The 20,199-nt window shown below is 51.8% G+C and overlaps 1 protein-coding gene and 1 long non-coding RNA gene across 2 annotated transcripts in view; one reads left to right on the top strand and one right to left on the bottom strand.

Moving 5' to 3' along the window:
- The window catches only part of LOC147012637 (uncharacterized), a 67,921-nt gene that overhangs the window by 11,370 nt on the left and 36,352 nt on the right, over positions 1–20,199 (top strand). The window lies entirely within an intron of this gene.
- LOC147012638 (tribbles homolog 3-like) overlaps positions 3,604–20,199 on the bottom strand; it is a 17,704-nt gene continuing 1,108 nt past the window's right edge. The window contains exons 2-3 of the mRNA XM_085853672.1: positions 18,963–19,255; positions 3,604–6,071 (exon numbers count right to left, since the gene is read on the bottom strand). Of these exons, the coding sequence (XP_085709798.1) occupies positions 5,564–6,071; positions 18,963–19,255 (801 nt within the window). The 3' untranslated portion in view covers positions 3,604–5,563. The remainder of the gene's footprint in view (positions 6,072–18,962; positions 19,256–20,199) is intronic.

The following is a 20,199-nucleotide window of genomic DNA, read 5'->3' as shown; positions in this document are numbered from 1 at the left end:
ATAACTATCTTTGATCTCCCCTCCCCTCCCCCTTCCTCGCTCTCCCACCCCACCTTGCCTCCCTCCTTCCTCTCTCTCGCTCACACCAGTGTTTATCAGAATGTAGTGAGGCATTGCTCTCCCCCTCCCCCCACTTCCTTGCTCCCCTCCCCCCACTTCCTTGCTCCCCTCCCCCCACTTCCTTGCTCCCCTCCCCCCACTTCCTTGCTCTGCCTCCCCCCGCTTCCTTGCTCTCCCTCCCCCGCTTCCTTGCTCTCCCTCCCCCACTTCCTTGCTCTCCCTCCCCCCCACTTCCTTGCTCTCCTCCCCCCACTTCCTTGCTCTCCCTCCCCCCACTTCCTTGCTCTCCCTCCCCCCACTTCCTTGCTCTCCCTCCCCCCCACTTCCTTGCTCTCCCTCCCCCCACTTCCTTGCTCTCCTCCCCCACTTCCTTGCTCTCCCTCCCCCACTTCCTTGCTCTCCCTCCCCCCACTTCCTTGCTCTCCTCCCCCCGCTTCCTTGCTCTCCCTCCCCCACTTCCTTGCTCTCCCTCCCCTCCCCACTTCCTTGCTCGCCCTCCCCTCCCCACTTCCTTGCTCTCCCTCCCCCCACTTCCTTGCTCTCCTCCCCCCCACTTCCTTGCTCTCCCTCCCCCACTTCCTTGCTCTCCCTCCTCCCCACTTCCTTGCTCTCCCTCCCTCCCCACTTCCTTGCTCTCCCTCCCTCCCCACTTCCTTGCTCTCCCTCCTTCCTCTCTCTCGCTCCCACCAGTGTTTAACGGAATGTAGTGAGGCGTTGCTCTCACCCTCCCCCCCACTTCCTTGCTCCCCTCCCCCACTTCCTTGCTCTCCCTCCCCCGCTTCCTTGCTATCCCCCCCCACTTCCTTGCTCTCCCTCCCCCCACTTCCTTGCTCTCCCTCCCCCCACTTCCTTGCTCTCCCTCCCCCCACTTCCTTGCTCTCTCTCCCCCCCACTTCCTTGCTCTCCCTCCCTCTCCCCCCACTTCCTTGCTCTCCCTCCCTCCCCCCACTTCCTTGCTCTCCCTCCCTCCCCCCCACTTCCTTGCTCTCCCTCCCTCCCCCCCACTTCCTTGCTCTCCTCCCCCCCCCCACTTCCTTGCTCTCTCCCCCCACTTCCTTGCTCTCCCTCCCTCTCCCCCCACTTCCTTGCTCTCCCTCCCTCCCCCCCACTTCCTTGCTCTCCCTCCCTCCCCCCACTTCCTTGCTCTCCCTCCCTCCCCCCACTTCCTTGCTCTCCCTCCCTCCCCCCACTTCCTTGCTCTCCCTCCCTCCCCCCACTTCCTTGCTCTCCCTCCCTCCCCCCCACTTCCTTGCTCTCCCTCCCCCCCACTTCCTTGCTCTCCTCCCCCCCACTTCCTTGCTCTCCCTCCCCCACTTCCTTGCTCTCCCTCCCCCCCACTTCCTTGCTCTCCCTCCCCCACTTCCTTGCTCTCCCTCCCCCACTTCCTTGCTCTCCCTCCCCACTTCCTTGCTCTCCCTCCCCACTTCCTTGCTCTCCCTCCCCCCACTTCCTTGCTCTCCCTCCCCCACTTCCTTGCTCTCCCTCCCCCACTTCCTTGCTCTCTCTCCCTCCCCCCACTTCCTTGCTCTCTCTCCCTCCCCCACTTCCTTGCTCTCTCTCCTCCCCCCACTTCCTTACTCTCCCTCCCCCCCACTTCCTTGCTCTCCCTCCCCCCACTTCCTTACTCTCCCTCCCCCCACTTCCTTGCTCTCCCTCCCCCCCACTTCCTTACTCTCCCTCCCCCCCACTTCCTTACTCTCTCCCCCACTTCCTTACTCTCCCTCCCCCACTTCCTTACTCTCCCTCCCCCCCACTTCCTTACTCTCCCTCCCCCCCACTTCCTTGCTCTCCCTCCCCCCACTTCCTTACTCTCCTCCCCCCCACTTCCTTGCTCTCCTCCCCCCCACTTCCTTACTCTCCCTCCCCCCACTTCCTTACTCTCTCCCCCACTTCCTTACTCTCCCTCCCCCCACTTCCTTGCTCTCCCTCCCCCCACTTCCTTGCTCTCCTCCCCCCACTTCCTTGCTCTCCCTCCCCCACTTCCTTGCTCTCCCTCCCCCCACTTCCTTGCTCTCCCTCCCCCCACTTCCTTGCTCTCCCTCCCCCACTTCCTTGCTCTCCCTCCCCCCACTTCCTTACTCTCCCTCCCCCCCCCACTTCCTTGCTCTCCTCCCCCCACTTCCTTACTCTCCTCCCCCCACTTCCTTACTCTCCTCCCCCCCACTTCCTTACTCTCTCTCCCCAACTTCCTTACTCTCCTCCCCCCACTTCCTTACTCTCCTCCCCCCCACTTCCTTACTCTCCCTCCCCCCCACTTCCTTACTCTCCCTTCTTGCTCCCCCACCCCTCCTCGCTACCTCCTCACTCTCTCCCCATCACCCCTCCTCTCTCTTCCCCATCCTTTTCGCTGCCACTCCTCTCCCAGAGAGTGTATATAGCGACATATGGTGAGGCGTCGCTCCCCACCCCCCTTCAATCCTTTCCTCACCTCCTAGCCCCCATCCTCTCACCCTCCTGCCCTCTCCCTTCTCCCTCTCCTCTCTCATCCTCCTTTCCTCTCCCTTCCCGTCCCCTCTCCATCCTCTCACTCTCTCTTTTTTTCCCCTCTGTCCTCTCTTTCTCCACTCCATCCCTTTACTCTCCTATCTCTCCAATCTCTCCCCCCCCCCGTTCCCTCTCCCTCCGCTATCCTTCCCCCCTCTTTCTCTTCCCACTTAATATTTCCGCCAGCGATACGACGGGTTGTATTTGCTCGTAAAAATAATAAATGAATGGTGAGAGCTCATAAACCTCTTTGCCATTCTCGTCATGGAAACGTCTTTTTTGAAATCGTTTTGAAAACAAACGTGTGTGTGTGTGTGTGTGTGTGTGTGTGTGTGTGTGTGTGTGTGTGTGTGTGTGTGTGTGTGTGTGTGTGTGTGTGTGTGTGTGTGTGTGTGTGTGTGTGTGTGTGTGTGTGTGTGTGTGTGTGTGTGTGTGTGTGTGTGTGTGTGTGTGTGTGTGTGTGTGTGTGTGTGTGTGTGTGTTCATTACAATAGTTAAATCGGTGTAACCGCATTGTAATGAGATGGTTCAAGTTTCTCATTCAAACTTCTCACAAAAGCACGTGCAGTGAGTACTTCGTTATCGTTATGAAAGTACAATAACGTTGGAATGATGGCCACGTCACAACTTGCCTTCTCTTTTTTTATTTGTTTTAAAGGTCGTGATAAATTACATCTGAATATTAAATGCTAAATGCTCAACAAATGTCTACTTTTCAGTTTGTGGCTTCTTCGAGCGATTAGGTATAATGTGAGTTTTAGGTTTCAATCTAAATTACATCCTCAAAGGACGTAACCTCATTGGACACGGTACTACTACTACTACTACTACTACTACTACTACTACTACTACTACTACGACTACTACTACTACTACTACTACTACTACTACTACTACTACTACTACTACTACTACTACTACTACTACTACTACTACTACTACTACTACTACTACTACTACTACTACTACTACTACTACTACTACTACTACTACTACTACTACTACTACTACTACTACTACTACTACTACTACTACTACTACTACTACTACTACTACTACTACTACTACTACTACTACTACTACTACTACTACTACTACTACTACTACTACTACTACTACTACTACTACTACTACTACTACTACTACGACTACTTTTATGGCCCCAATTATTCCCAACTTGTGAGGTCGTCCTGGGAATGTGCGTGGCCCAAGTCTTTCACGAACCCGCTGGCCAGGCCTGACGTTCGGCTGGAAGTGGAAGGAATTTGTAATTTGCTTAGGGTGCTGGCGATAACTCACCTGCTCTTCATGAAAAACACCGTGAGATATTTTAACATCCACCAAGGACCAGTGTTTGCGGATGGATCCACCGGCTTAAAGTTCTTCCGGTGGAGTGGGTACACGCACATTGATACCTCGCTCAACATGCAAAACACCAGGATGATAGTTTAGAGCTGGGCTGATATTCAAATCCAGTCTTGACAGCTCAGAAGCTGTAAGCACACCTCTTGGCTACCCTACCAGTCCTTATAAAAACGACTCTCTGTTGTGCTTAATAAAAATGAATACCATTTAGTTTTTCAGCGAGGACAGATTTACATCGTCTTCACATCCACGCTGTAGCACCCTGAGATTGAACTGAGTTCAGTAAAACAAACAAACAAACAAGAAAAAGTCATGAAAGATCAAAACTCATTTTGTCAAGGCAGACCAAGAAGTGAGGAATTCAAGTTTTCAGCTTCGACGTGACTAAGACCAACCACGTGACATCACAATCATATCTCCACATCTTGGCGATGCAAGGAGTTACAGAATCATCCACGAATTGTCTGCCAATTCCACAGCACAGTTCCCATTCTCGTGTGCAGTGTTCCACAAAGTGGCTTCATAATAAAAACGGTCGCGGACGATGTAATGGGAAATCAAGCTAAGATTGAACATTTTGCAATAACGTGCAACGTTTTAAGGAAGTCGAGCAGATGTGACTCCAAACATTTTTTAGAAAACGAAGCTATCCATCAGCAGCTGCTCTCTATCTCTCTCTGTCTCTCTATGTCTGTCTGTCTATGTCACTGTCTCTCTATCTCTCTATGTCTCTATGTCTGTCTGTCTCTCTCTGTCTCTGTCTCTCTCTTTTCCCAATGCGTGCGATTTTGCACAATGGAGATCCGTTGTGTCCATAACATTTGGATTAATCTCGGCCACCCAGAGAAGGCTGTTCCCCCCCACTCCCCACCCCCCCCCAAATTATCACGTGACCTATTCATTCTCGCCTTGCGGTTCAAGTGAACCTTTGGAAGGAAATGTGGAGCCTTTGCAATTGAACAAACCGAGCTTTCTTCCTCGAGCCTAACGAAAAGTGAAAAGGGCAACATTCTGCACAAGACGCACATATATGATCGTTGCGGAAATTTCTTCCTCTTTCAAAACACTGCACAATCTGAATGACGGGTTCCTGCTGCTGTAGATACAGGAAATATGACGTAAAAATTACATCTGTTTCCATATTACATGGTAAAGATGGTCGAATATGTCACACGAAGAGCAATTCATTCTTCGATTTGTGCTCGTCCCAGTTCTGCATTCTGGGAAGCATTGTAATTAAATAGTTAATTAAATAGTTATCTGTTTCTCAGTTCAGCTGCTGAAGGCTGTCAAAACAAACCACCATAAGCCAATAAGGGTAGGGTAAAGTTGATTTGAAGTATAGTATCTTGATTTGATTTGATGTTCCACACTCTTGAACTAGCAATGGTGCTACCAAAGCAGTTTCTTGGCAAGGGTCACACTGGGTGGTTTGCCATTACCTTCCCAGTGATGTTTGTCCATGCTTGATCCTTTTAAATGCTGAGCGTCATGCAAGGAAGCAGCACGTACCATTTTTTAGGTCTTTGGTATGACTCGGCCAGGGTTTGAACCACCGACCTCCCAAACTCAGAACGGACGCTCTAATCATTTATACACCACTGAGTCTGATACAAGTACAGTATAGTATAATGGATACATAGTGTGTGGAATGTTAATAGCAGGAAATCATATCCATGGGATGTTCATCTTCCATGTCGGGCACAAGCTGGTCACCTTGATTGATCGCCATATCTGGGGAATTAATGTCTTGCGAGACTGGCTCTGGACCATCAGCAGCAGTCAGCCAGGGATGTCCAAGTACCTCATGTGCAGTGAGCCGTTCTCGCGGCTCCCGGCAGAGAAGGCAGCGCAGCAGGCATCGGGCATTGTGAGACAGCCAGTCTGGCAGGGCATAACGGCCACTGCGAATTTTGTTGAAAAGCGTTGCAGGCGTTGGGTGCTGGAAGGGGTAGCGTCCTGTGAGTAGAGCATACAGCATCACACCGAGGCTCCACATATCGGCACACCGGCCCGAGTAGTGGGCAAAGCCCGGGTGGCCAGATACCGACGAAAGCAGCTCAGGACTGATGTAGGCCGGGCAGGCATGTCGACTGGACAGGGAATCGTCTGTTCCCTGCAGTACGTAAGCATCTTCGAGGCTGCCCAGAAGCAACTTTGTCCTGGAATGAGGCAGAGAACGAGCATGGGTGGAGGGCTTTCAGTATTCTTCTGTTTGTAAAAAGAGCTGTGCATCTTTGCATTACACACTCACAGCAGGATTAAAAGTCTGTATAATAGAATGGTCATTTACATTCTGAGAATATATACAATCTCAAAGAGAAGATCATAAAAGGACCAATTGGAGTGATAATATCATTTGAAATGAAAGGGAGCTTTCATGGAAGGTCGGGGATGAAAAGCTTGGGAACGTATCCTACAGTTTCACATTTCAAGAAAAATCAAGTTTACTATTCCTGAGATGTTCTGCTTGATTATGTCACAATTTATCTTTCTCAAGATCAAGAGGATGGTAGTGTGTGTGTGTGAGAGATAGATATTCTTCCTCCAAAAAGATTAGGGATCCATCGACAAATATAGCATTGATGTTTCCATAACTATGTTATATATTTATATATATATATATTTATTTATATATATATATTTATTTATATATATATATATATATATATATATATATATATATATATATATATATATATATATATATATATATATATATATACACACACACACACATCACAATTATTGAAACATTGATGCTATATTCGTGGATAGATACCTAATCTTTTGAGCCCCTTACTTCCGTTAAATAACATCAGGTGGGTTGACTCAGCTTATCATCCTTCCGAGCTTGGAAAAATGACAAATGAGTACCAGCTTCTTGGAAACAGGGGCACTGCATCAGTGGCACAGCTGCGATCCTAGCAATGATTCAACCAGCAGCTACAACCTGCATACAAACTGTTGACTGATGATATGTGTATTGTTGTGGTTGAGGGGGTTCGTGGGCCACCGTTCGGGTCCCGTGGGTGGGATGTCTCTGTGGGTGCATGTGTGGTTGGCCCCGGGCCCGTTGTTTGGAGGGAGTGGGTGTGTTTTTTCATTCGGGCTGCGACCCTTTGGGATAGCCGTTTTTCTGTTCTATTTTTATTTTGAACCAACCGCGTCTCAACCGCCATCACACGGCAACCACCAACCGCAACGTCGCTTCACAACAACAACAACGCCAACAACCACGACCTTTACCCTCACAGCTCGCTCCCGCAAACATCGCATCACCGCCATTCCAAGTGTCACCGTGGCCAGGGACCGCCACTTTAGACCCTCCACCACCTTCACCTCTCCTTCTGCGGCCATTCTCGCACCACTTGTGAACGCCGAGCGTCAGGCTGTCCTGGCCTCGTACAGGGCGCGCGCTGAGCCGCGGGTACAAAGAGCGGCCTTTCCGAGGGGAAGTCGGATCAGGAATGATACACGCCCACTTCTGTTCCATCCTATCAGCAAGCGCGGGGCGATTTGGCCCCGCCTCCAGGCGCGTCGGAGTAGAATCGATATGTGCGAATTCGAGGATCAGGGGAGGTTCATGCCCACTTTTCCTCCGTCCAATGGGCGAGCGTGGCTCCGCCCCCGAGCTCATCCTGATCCGGAAATTTGCATATGGGTTCTCCTACCGTACTATAAAGCGCCGAGCGCGGGGCGAATTCAGTCAGTTTTGGGTCGGAAGCAGTTGGAGGCAGTCAGAGTTTTGGGCTCGGGCGAGTTGGAGAGGTGTGGCGGTGGCGAAGTGTGGCAGCGGCAGAGGTTTTGGGCTCGGGCGAGTTGGAGAGGTGTGGCAGCGGAAGAGTTTTCGGTCAAGAGAGTTTTTGGGCTCGGGCGAGTTGGAGAGGTGTGGCGGCGGCGGAGTGTGGCAGCAGCAGTCAAGACGGGTCTGGAGGAGAGTCGGTCTGTCGGGGTTCGGAGTCTGTCGGGGAGCTGCAGAGAGGGGAAGCCGGGAGCGCGGTCGAGGTCGCAGTGGAGTCGCTCGTCGCGGGACCCAAGCAAGCCAGCTATCCTCGTTCCCCAGAGCATCAACAATTCCCCCCTCTTTCCCCACCGCGCTGAGATAGTGCGGAAAGGAGGCCTCGTTCCCACCCCATTCCAAGCAGTGCCAACGAAACCCGCGGAGGAGCGCGGAGTCGGGGCACCGCCGCGAAATTTGCGGCTCATCACAAGACGGGTAGACTCCACCCGGTCTCGCGCCCCAGGCCCCGTCTGCCCCCTTGTATTTGAGGGTGGCCCTTTTCTTTTGTTTTTGAGTATATGTGTTGTCGGCGCCGTCTGTAAAGTAAAACTGTGTAAGTGTTGCCGTGTGCTCGCGTAGTCGGTAGTAGATCTGCATTGTTGTGTTTCTTTTGCAATTGCTTTTGGTGCATAATTGTTGTAATTGTATATGTGTGCTCTCCGTGTGCCGTGGAATAAATGTGCCTCATGTTGAACTGTTTTTCCCGTTTCGCTTCGTCTTTTCTTTAATTGAATCTCCATCTTACTTCACGTAAAGGGTTGGTAGTGGGCTTCATACGCCCGATAATTAATCGGAACCGTCGAGGTTGACGATAGCACCGCTCGGTTTTCCCGATAGTACGGAACAGGTCGCTTAAGTGGCCCGTGTCCGGGGTCGACCTGCGGCGAGGTGCGATCGCCTGGTCTACCCTCGGTGTGGGTACTTAGGTAGGTCGAATTTGGCGAACAACCCTATCCCACGCAGGGGGCCGATTGGCACGATCGTGGTGAGGCCGAAAGGCCCACCCGTGACTAGTTCCCGGCGTTAGTCCGAGAGGGTCACGACAGAATTGTCCGTCCGGTGGGCGACGTGCCGCGATTCGAGTTACGTGGCCGCTCGCACGCCGGCGGGCGCGAATTCGCAACACTGGTGTCAGGTCGTGGGACACAAACTCATCCCCCTCCTCGCGACACTGGTGTTGGAGAGCGGGAAAACGGGCTCTCCTGTCTCCAGCTAAATTCACGGGAATCGGTCCAGGGGTGAGAGGAGCGACCCCCGATTCCCTCCAAATTACAAGCGAGCTAAATTAACCCGTTACGAGAAATAAGATGGCGTCTCAAGGCGAGCGGGAGCCGGGGGTATTAGAAATGGATTTAGAATGTGTAGAATCCATGGCACAGGATGAAATCTCCACGCAGGAAATGTTGGTTGTACAGGACAAACTCGCCCAACTGAACCCAGAGCCCGAAATGGGTGCGGCGGCGGCCGCGGTGTATGACACCTCCCTCCCCCTCTCCACCAAAACCCTTCCCCAATCCCTGCCGAAACGGCTCACCCAAGCGCACCCGACATGGCCCAGCTATTGGCCATGCTGGCAAAAATGGATACAAATATGAACGAAGTGAAAACGAAAATGGATACAAATATGAACGAAGTGAAAACGAAAATGGATACAAACACAAACGAAATAAAAGGCATGAACAAGCAAATGAACGAAGTGAAGGCGAATATGGAAACAAACGCACTCAAAATGAAGGAAGAAATGAAAGAACTGTGGGGTGAGACGCAGAACATGGGCCGAAGCCTGCAGGCGGGCATGAAGGCAGTGACCAGGGAGCTTAAAATGGCGACTTCACGTGTGGGAGCGAACGAGCTGGGAGAGGGTGCAACGGCTGTCAGGCCCGCGGTGGAGGCGGGTGACAAAGTAATTCGGGGGACGTGTTGGGCGAGAAGTGTGAAGGTGACGGAGAAAGCAACAGTGACGGTGACCGAGAGGGAAAAACTAATTGGGGTGACGGAGACGTGCACGAGGGAGATAACAAGGGAAGAGACGGAAATAATAGTTGAGACAAGGGAGATAACGGAAGAGACAGAAATAATAGAGACACGGGAGATAGAGGATGAATTGGACGAGGTTAGAGACGCACACACACACACGGAGGTAGTGGAGGACCATGAGGGGGAGCTGGCGGACTGGGTGGAGACCCAGTGCGAGCAGCTGGATGGCCTCCTCCAGGAACGAGGGGAGGGAGTATGCCCCCTTGAGGCGAGTCACGACCAGGTGGGTTCGGTCGTGCTTTGCGAGGTTGAGGGAACGAGTGCTGTGGATGGGTGCACGCCGAGCTTGGGGGGTATAGAGCCCCCGGAGACCCTTGTGGGGATACGAATCCCCAGTGTGGTTGTCCCGGTGTGTGTGGTGCAAGGTGTGAGTGCGTCCCCGTGGGTGGAAGCGACCCCATGTGTGAGTGGTGTGGTGGCGAGTGTGCCGAAGGGCGTGCTTCCCAGCACGCCATGTGTAAGTGAGACACCGTGGGCAAGTGCCCCCGCGTGTGTGAGTGGAGCCATGTGTGCGAGGGAGGTGGCATGCGTGAGTGAACGGCCGAGTGCAAGGGAGACCGTGTGTGTGAGAGAGCGGTATGTGAGGGGGATGTCGGTGGGCATGTGTGAACATGCAGCCGCTTCTCCCGGGGTGAGTGTAATGGAATGGAGTGTGAGTGTCGTGGCACGCGGGAGTGCGTGTGTTGAATGGCGACGGGGACGGCGACAGAGAGACAAAAGCCGAGTAGCGGCTGTAGTTGTTTCGGGGACCGCGCCGGGTTCACCCAGCAGCGAGCGCACGGTCCGTGCTGTGCAACGCACGAGGCCCCCACGTGCTCGTTTGCGGGAGTGAAGCCCGGTCCGGAAACGAGCGCGGTGAATGTTGCCGATCCCGCGACGGACAAAGTTTAGGCAGGATTTCGGATTTGGACCGGACGGGTTCTCCACGCGAGCGGGTGCGTTCAGCTCCAACGGGCAGGGCACATGTGTTCGCGTGGGGAACCCCTCGAGATGTGAGGCTTGTGTTTTTTTTTTATGCGCCAGGTGACGTCATGGCTGCGTGTGTGGTTGGAATCCGGCAGGAGGGTGAATCCCTGCCGGATGGTGCCGTCCAAGAGGGACGCGAACAGCTGATATGACGTCACGCCACAGGTGCGCGGCTGTGAATTTCCGCGCTGGTGCGCAGGTTGCGAGTTGCCCCGCTGGTGCTGCGCATGTGAAAAAAAAGGGCAAGCCTCGCTTTCGGGTGAACAGGATTCCCGGGCAAGGGGTGGATAATCCCCTTGGCCTGGGCACAGGATGGCACTAGTTAGGGGAAAGGGTGAGCTTCGTTAGACCGGCTCCATGGGGCAGGGGTAAGTCCTCATGGGGTCCGTGGAATGGTTTAGGTAGAGGGATTTAGATGAGCTTTAGGTGGGGAAATAATGGGATTATTTGAGGACAGTGACAGACAGTGAATGTGCAGAGGGGACGTAGTTTAGCTACGTAGTGTTAAAAGGGACGTGCTATAGTGTAACGGATGACGTGGGAGCACGAGTTCGTTTGAGGATGTAGTTAGAAGGATGGCAGGATTCAGCGGCGTGTGTGTTGAAGAGTTGGTGAGTTGTGTTGTGCTTGGTGAGTGAGTGAGGCCAGTGGGTCTGTGTGAGTGGAGCGAATGGGGAATGCATGGTGTGATGAGTGATTGGGGGGAGGAGTGACTCCTGCCCAAGGGACCCCAGGTCAGTGTAGAGTGAGTGAGCTGGGTTAGTCAAATTTACAAAATGGAAGTCGTTTTGCTGTTGGTGGGAGTGTAGGCTCGAAACCCGTTTGGAGGGGTTCAGGAGCCCTGTTGACGGGCTGGGAGCGTGGCTGTGAAAGGTGAGTATCGCTGAGTGGGTACCCCGGGCACCAGGCTAGTCGTCCGTGGTAGGCCAAGGGCCCATGGGGGGCCGAGATAGCGTAGTGGGCACGGGTGCGTCTGCTTGGTGCGGGGGCCCGGGGTGCCGTTAGCCGCGTGGGCAGTGTTGTGGGCATGGGTGACCCTCGGAAAGGGGCCCGGGAAGCCAGCCTGCCACGTGTGCGTTTCAGGGGAGGTGCCATGGGAGGCACTCCCCGGTGTTTAGGGAGCTGGTAGGCTCTGAGGCAGTGTAGTGCCCGGGGGTGCCATCGTAGGGGAATCGGCAGAGGGCCGTGCCTGCCAAGGGGAGCCACGCGTCCCAGCCATGAGACCGTGTGAGGGCACGGGAAGAAAATTGGGGGGCGAGGCCCAAAATTGTGAGGACACCAACACAGGCGACGGGAATCTGGGTTGTTAGAACCAATAGTTTAAGCGAGAGGCGCTTGTTGAAAGCCCCGGGGTAGTTTAACAGTAAATGGATAGGGTAGTTTAGGAAGTGTACCCCTCCGCACCATCCATCCCCTCGCTCTCGTTGTGGGCCGCTTTACCCACTTTGTGTTATAGATCGCTGAACTCTGGGGAGGCCATCCTGAGGCTTGAATTGGGCCTCAGCACAGGACGCTAGCTCTCCCTTATTCCCCTCCGGGAAGGGAACGTAGGGGTGGGGAGTGGGCTAGGTGACAGGATAGGTTAGCCGAACAAGGACAGTAAAGGGGGTTAGGGGACGATTTATAGTGGAGAAGTAAAAATAAAAACAACAAAAAAATAAGTTGGGGCTAAATTGGGTTTTACAAATGAAGGGAGTGGGTATGGACAGTGACAGGCAAAGGCGATAGGTTGGGAGGGAGACCGTAGGGTAGGTCCGAGCCCGCCTTCCGAGTGGCCAGCACCACCGCACTCCCTCTACCAACCTCCACTGAACGGCAAAGGCTGGCCAGCTTCATCTGCTGGCTGTGTTGCTGCAAGGCCTGTGCCGGCCCACTTCGTCTGCAGCTGTTTTCTGCAAGGCCTGTGCCGGCCAGTTCGTTTGCCGGCTGTGTTTGCCTGCAGCGGCCCTGTTCTGCAGGCTTTGTTTGCCTGCTGCCTTTGCCATGCCCACTGCCCCATGTTCGCCAACCCTCGTTCAATTTTGCTTTGCCCCCCCCCCTCTGTTCATTTCCATGTGCGCCAGGATCAAAGCAACAGTTTGCATGTTGCAAGAACTGCCCTGTTGGCAGCCACAACACGGGCCTGCAGTGGTGGCCCGTGCACCGTGTTTGCGTCCATCCATTCATCCATCCATCCATCCATCCGTTGTGCTCATTGCATGTGCCACTTGAGCTGGCACGGAGACTGCGTTTGTGCAGTCCATGCACCGTTGTGGTTCACTGGGTTCATTTTAAAAAGGGAAGACCTTGGACTGCGTGTGAGCAGCCGGCCACGTTCCCTGTCACCTGCATTGTTTGAGCCAGAGACTGCATGCGAGCAGCCTGGCTCCCTGCTAACTGCTTTCTTTTTGCAGAGTCCATTGATCCTGGGCCATGGTTTAGTGTAAAATTTGTAAGTTAAGGTTAAGATGTACTGTACATATGAGTGCACCCCCGGCATGTCTGTCTTAGCGCCGGCAATTTTATTTAAGTCGTCTGTGTGAGTGGGTTTGTTTAGTTGGTTACTCAGCCCTCAGGTTATTTATTTTGGGGACACAAATACCATGAATGTCGCACTCAGGGATCCGTAGGTAAAACGTACTAGGGGAGAACTACACATGATGGCACACGAAAATTTGACGACTCGGGACGAGTCTGTAAAAAGGGGAGGGGGTAGTTTTGTGGTTGAGGGGGTTCGCGGGCCACCGTTCGGGTCCCGTGGGTGGGATATCTCTGTGGGTGCATGTGTGGTTGGCCCCGGGCCCGTTGTTTGGAGGGAGTGGGTGTGGTTCATTCGGGCTGCGACCCTTTGGGATGGCCGTTTTTCTGTTCTATCTTTATTTTGAACCAACCGCGTCTCAACTGCCATCACACGGCAACCACCAACCGCAACGCCGCTTCACAACAACAACAACGCCAACAGCCACGACCTTTACCCTCACAGCTCGCTCCCGCAAACATCGCATCACCGCCATTCCAAGCGTCACTGTGGCCAGGGACCGCCACTTTAGACCCTCCACCACCTTCGCCTCTCCTTCTGCGGCCATTCCCGCACCACTTGTGAACGCCGAGCGTCAGGCTGTCCTGGCCTCGTACAGGGCGCACGCTGAGCCGCGGGTACAAAGAGCGGCCTTTCCGAGGGGAAGTCGGATCAGGAATGATACACGCCCACTTCTGTTCCGTCCTATCAGCAAGCGCGGGGCGATTTGGCCCCGCCTCCAGGCGCGTCGGAGTAGAATCGATATATGCAAATTCGAGGATCAGGGGAGGTTCACGCCCACTTTTCCTCCGTCCAATGGGCGAGCGTGGCTCCGCCCCCGAGCTCATCCTGATCCGGAAATTTGCATATGGGTTCTCCTGCCGTACTATAAAGCGCCGAGCGCGGGGCGAATTCAGTCAGTTTTGGGTTGGAAGCAGTTGCAGGCAGTCATAGTTTTGGGCTCGGGCGTGTTGGAGAGGTGTGGCGGCGGCGAAGTGTGGCAGCGGCAGAGGTTTTGGGCTCGGGCGAGTTGGAGAGGTGTGGCAGCGGAAGAGTTTTCGGTCAAGAGAGTTTTTGGGCTCGGGCGAGTTGGAGAGGTGTGGCGGCGGCGGAGTGTGGCAGCAGCAGTCAAGACGGGTCTGGAGGAGAGTCGGTCTGTCGGGGAGCTGCAGAGAGGGGAAGCCGGGAGCGCGGTCGAGGTCGCAATGGAGTCGCTCGTCGCGGGACACAAGCAAGCCAGCTATCCTCGTTCCCCAGAGCATGAACAATTCCCCCCTCTTTCCCCCCCGCGCTGAGATAGTGCGGAAAGGGGGCCGCGTTCTCACCCCATTCCAAGCAGTGCCAACGAAACCCGTGGAGGAGCACGGAGTCGGGGCACCGCCGCGACATTTGCGGCTCATCACAAGACGGGTAGGCTCCACCCGGTCTCGCGCCCCAGGCCCCGTCTGCCCCCTTGTATTTGAGGGTGGCCCTTTTCTTTTGTTTTTGAGTATATGTGTTGTCGGCACCATCTGTAAAGTAAAACTGTGTAAGTGTTGCCGTGTGCTCGCGTAGTCGGTAGTAGATCTGCATTGTTGTGTTTCTTTTGCAATTGCTTTTGGTGCATAATTGTTGTAATTGTATATGTGTGCTCTCCGTGTGCTGCGGAATAAATGTGGTCCATTGGGACCATACTCTGTACAGAGCATTGGTGCTGCCGAAGCAGTCTCCTTGGCTATTGGGCACAATCCTGGACAGGTCGCCACTCTGACGCAGGATACTTGAATGACTCGGTCATCCCAGCAAGCTGGTACTCATTTTGCCGACCTCGGAAGGATGGCAGGCTGAGTCAACCCCCTGGTGAATTTATTCAGCGGGCAACGAGGCTTGAACTCAGGACCCTCGGATCCCAAGCCGCCACCCTAACCACTGAGCCAACACCAGGCATAATAAATGTGCCTCATGTTGAACTGTTTTTCCCGTTTCGCTTCGTCTTTTCTTTAATTGAATCTCCATCTTACTTCACGTAAAGGGTTGGTAGTGGGCTTCATACGCCCGACAATTAATCGGAACCGTCGAGGTTGACGATAGCACCGCTCGGTTATCCCGATAGTACGGAACAGGTCGCTTAAGTGGCCCGTGTCTGGGATCGACCTGCGGCGAGGTGCGATCGCCTGGTCTACCCTCCGTGTGGGTACTTCGGTAGGTCGAATTTGGCGAACAACCCTATCCCACGCGGGGGGCCGATTGGCACGATCGTGGTGAGGCCGAAAGGCCCACCCGTGACGAGTCCTGCGGCTTCAAAATCAAATTGCCACCATTATTTTTGCTCCTTGGCGGTTGTCAGTTGGTGCTGTGGTTACGTGATTGGGTGTACCTGTGGATATTTGGAGAGCCGAGTATTTCCTGAGAAGAATAAGGTAAGTGGAGTGTTTGTGAGGTCTCATGTTCTGATTCTATTTAAGTTTAAAAATTCTCCCTGCTTTGAGGTCTCACAAAGCTAAACCCTTTTGGGCTCTGTCACTATTTATTTTTATGACATCTTTTTGTGATATTTTTGACTGTCACTGACATCGTTTAAGACTTGAATGAAACAAATCCCAAGAAAAATCGGACAAAATTAGAGACGTTTTCAGACAAACAAGTGCACTTAATATCATTAAATAGATGTCGCTTCTGGACCTGTCCCCTCGGGGTTATTTGTGAGATCTATTACGTGGACGTCTGTTTGACGTGTGTTTGCATTTTTAGACGTCCCTTTAGATGTTCTGAATGAAATTGGGGGAAATGAACGTTTTTTTTTTTTAATCTGGGAGAAAATGAACATTAAAAAAAAATCTCAGGATAAATTGAACAGGTCCTTGCTGCTGTTTTGTGAGATGTGTGCATATTATATTTGAAAGCTCTTCCCGGCCGTGGGGAGAGGGATTCGGACCTGTCCCCTTGCGTTTTCGCTGTCTATATTTTCCAAGGATTTCTTTCGATTTCATGTGGAATACCTCAAGGGACCTCTAAAAACACCTTCAGGACCTTAAAACACCTCGAGGGACCTCGAGCAATGCGATGCATGGATACTATGTAGGACCCCTTTGAAAGGTTTTCTGGCCATGGGGAAAGGAGGTGGGGGGAAGAGGAGAGAAGAGAGGGGAGATTTACAACATAACTACTTTGAAAACTTTTGAAATGCTATATATAACCCCTTTGAAAATCCTTCCCAGCTGTGGGGGAGGCGGGGGTGGTTGGGAAGAGCTGAGGTCTTGAAGTCACATTTTACATGAGGTGGAATTTTGACGGGTCCATGCTATTTTCAATAATATGCTTCCAGCTTCTTGGTGATGTATGGTCTATCTGAAATGTTGAGGTGAGTTCTTATAGAATATGCAACCTTCCATCCTGATCACGTGATTCAAAGGGCTGGCAGGATACTCCAGACTACGAGAGGTATACACACTCGTCTCTGAGCTGTCTGTCTCGCCTGGGCTGGAATCCAAACCCAGCTATAAAATGTCATCCTGGTGTTTCACAGGGTGAGGCATCAATGTGTGCACCATCCCTCGGATGGACATTAAACAGGAATCCTGTCTGCCAGCATTAGTCAGTGGAAGTTAAACATCCCACGGTGTCCTTCGCAAAGTCGGCGAGTTATCACCGGTACCCTGAACGAGTTCCCAATTTGTGCTCTAACCTACAGGAGGCACTGCATCAGCAGTACAGTCGCCCCTACCCCTCCCCCAAAGCAATTGATCCTACTCGCAGCTACTGTACGTGCCACATGTAAAAGAAGAAGAAAACCACGTGATAGAACAATAATCCACCAGAATAATAGAGTCCAAAATAAATTTTATATCAATAATTTGGTTACTACATTAGTCAAACCAACATGATGGTCATGTTCCATACATAGCTAGACATTGGAATTATAGTAACAAGAAAATATAGCCTTCTGCTCTACCTACCAATCCAATCGACTGATCCTGAGGAAGAGCAGACATAAAGAACACCGTGGGAGGTTATCAGGTGTTACTGGATTTAAACCCAGAGCTGTGATGCGTTGGTCAGGAGGTTCAGGGCATGGCCAGGTGAACGTTGACCGAAAGCATTTGTGTGGGGGAAATGGATGTTTGGCTCTTCTGCTTCCCCAAAGGATGGGTCCATGCGTGCCTGGTGGGTCCATGCTGTACATGCCTTTTGGAGATATTGAACATCCAAAGAACGAGCCATTGTCTGCTTTTCTGTGTGCCCTGTTTGATTGTTTTCGCACTGTGCAGTATGCACACACAGATGGGGAGACATGAGACAGCACTGTGATTCGAACCCTGGACCTGAGTGTCTGAGACTCTGTCCGCAGGTAGGAATGCTAAACAGGCCAACCCAAACGTAATGATGCATTTGTGCTGCCACGTCATACTTTGCAGGGATATGAAACAGACAGCTTCTGTATACGAGTGCAGAGAGTCATGAAATATGAGACTTGAACTCGGTGTCAGTGCAAACTCATTCAATTTCATTCCAGATTTCCTTCCGAGCGTGTTTCACTTTACTCGCCTATCTTGAAGTTCCATTGGACCCCTTTCGTTGTTGATCGAAAACGGTGTATCTAACAATGCAATCACAAGGATTCCAGACACAGGAGGAGGTCATTCGGCCCATCGTGCCTGCGCCACATCACATCAAGACCAATCTCGCTAAAAAAGAAAATGCAAAATGTTTTTTGTTTGTTTTGATTTTTGTTGTTTTGTTTTCTTGTATTTTTTTTGTTTTTTTTTGTTTCCCAAAGGGGGGGGGGAGTATGCAATCATTCATCCATGCTCAAGCTACCTAAAAGTCCTGCCAACATCACTACACCCTCCATAACTTCCAGGTACCTATCTAATGGAGCCTGGTGTTGGCTTAGCGGTTAGTGTGGTGGCTTGGGATCCTCGGGTCCTGAGGTGGTGGCTTGGGATCCTAGTCAGGATCCTAGGGTCCTGAGTTTGAGCCCTGTTGGCTGCTGAATTAACACCAGGTGGTTAACTCAGCTTGTCATCCTTCAAAAATTGGCGAAATGAGCACCATTGTACTGGTAATAGGGGCACTGCATCAGCGGCATAGCTGTGCCCCGAACCAATGATGCAACCAGCAGCCAAAAGGCTGTACATGAAGTGACCTATCTAATTTCAATTTAAACTTATCTCCTGTTTCTGCTGCCACTCCCTTTCCAGAAACACCATTCTATGCATTAACTACTCTCTGAGTAAAAGTCTCTGACCTTACCATCATCTTAACTCTCCTCTTCTTTACTCTCAGGCTATCGCCCCTGGTCCTATCACTGTCTACTCTGTTGAATAATTTATCTTCACTTATTTTTTCCATACCTTTCATTATCTTAAACATCTCTATCATATCTCCTCGTAATCACCTCCTTTCTCGTGTATAAAGCCCTGTTTCCTTCATCCGCTCCTCATAGCTGAGTCGAGTGAGGCCCATTCTGGGAAGACCTCATCCTCGTTGTGGTCATCAAGCACTTGATTTGTGTTCAAAGTGCGTGTGTGAACTTGGACTAGTCTTGTCTTTAAATATAATGTTGATTAAGAGTTCAATCTCATTGAGTCAGAGTAAGGGTGATTTTTAATGTTTTTGCCAACCGGCTGCACCATTCTTCAAAAAAACAACTGCCTTTGTGTCGTGCCTGGTGTACATGCTATATGTGTTATACGATCTGAAAAAGATCATTAACTTGAAAGGAATGTGGGAAATAGGAATTTTATAGGTCGAGAAGGATAAAATCTCATGTCATTCGCCCAAACTCACCCCTCTGGACTGCTGTACACGAACTTGCGTAGTTTGAGGTCACGCAGAACCAGTCCGCACGCATGGCAGTGTGCAACCGCCTCCACCATCTGCCGAAAGAGGGTCACGGTGCAAGCCTCGGATACGGGGCCATACGAGCGCAGCACACCGTGCGCCGTGCCGTAGTGTCGAGGGAAGAACAGGTATGTGTGCCGTGCACCCAGAAGGATATCCTGCGGTGAGGAGAGCTGTGGGTGCAGGCCGACGCGTGCGTACGCTTCAAATGCAGACGCGCACTGATGAAGGGGCCACACCTTGGAACGCAACATCAGAAAGGGGAAGAAGGTACAGGAAAAAGATTATAATCATAAAAAAAAATCCTGATTATTTGGGGAAGTTGGGGGGGGGAGTAGAGAAGGGTGACAAGGTGTGGTGGGGAAATTGGAAAGTCTGTTGGGGGTGCGACACTGGTTTAGAAATGACTGTTTCACATTGGTGTTCTGCAAGACCTGAACCTCCTTGAGCCAATGGATCTATTGACGTGTTTGTTTGCGCAATGGTCAGAGGTCAGTTAGGGAAAGATCTCGCATGCGAAACGAGAGCACAAACGCCAGAGGTTTGTGGGTGGAGGTGTGGGGATGGGGGGGACAGGGTGGGTGGCGAGTTTATAGGTCACTGTTCAGATGAGGCATTCCAGTTACAATTAATCCCCAACTTTGAAACAACGGGGATATCCAGGTAAATCCGTGGTGGCCGTACACAGACACTGCCAAGTGGCCATTTGAAACCTGCATCAAAGTGTCGAAAGGAAATGAGGAATTAAGTTTGTGTGTACAGAATTCAATGCCGCAGGGATGTTGAGAAGAACATTGAGTTTCCTGTTCGTCGGGTTTTCCCAATTCACACGTTTGTGTCCATGAATGCGACCCTTCTTTATTCCTCCAAGAAAACAAATCAACTCTTGTTTCAAAAGAATGTCCCACGAATGAGAATGAGACTTACTTATTGAGATCGGACGGGCATGCCCATCATGATTGACCCATTGTTGAGATCCTCTGCATTTCTCCCACGGTCTGTAACCCATCGTTGTGAATGCCAGTCGAGAGGTATCCATTTACAACAAGGGACGCTCCGTTTGAGATACAGGGGCACTCACAAAATTATGCCACCGAGACATTTGTTTGAAGTTTGAAGTGACAATAGTTTTTTCATTTGTTTGAAGTGACAATATATATATATTCAGCAGATATGATAAATG

Source organism: Eptatretus burgeri, chromosome 14, assembly GCF_056783735.1.
Source record: "Eptatretus burgeri isolate ZD-2024b chromosome 14, Ebu_testis_v1, whole genome shotgun sequence".
Taxonomy (NCBI): Eukaryota; Metazoa; Chordata; class Myxini; order Myxiniformes; family Myxinidae; genus Eptatretus; species Eptatretus burgeri.
This window is presented reverse-complemented; position numbering and strand designations above follow the sequence as displayed.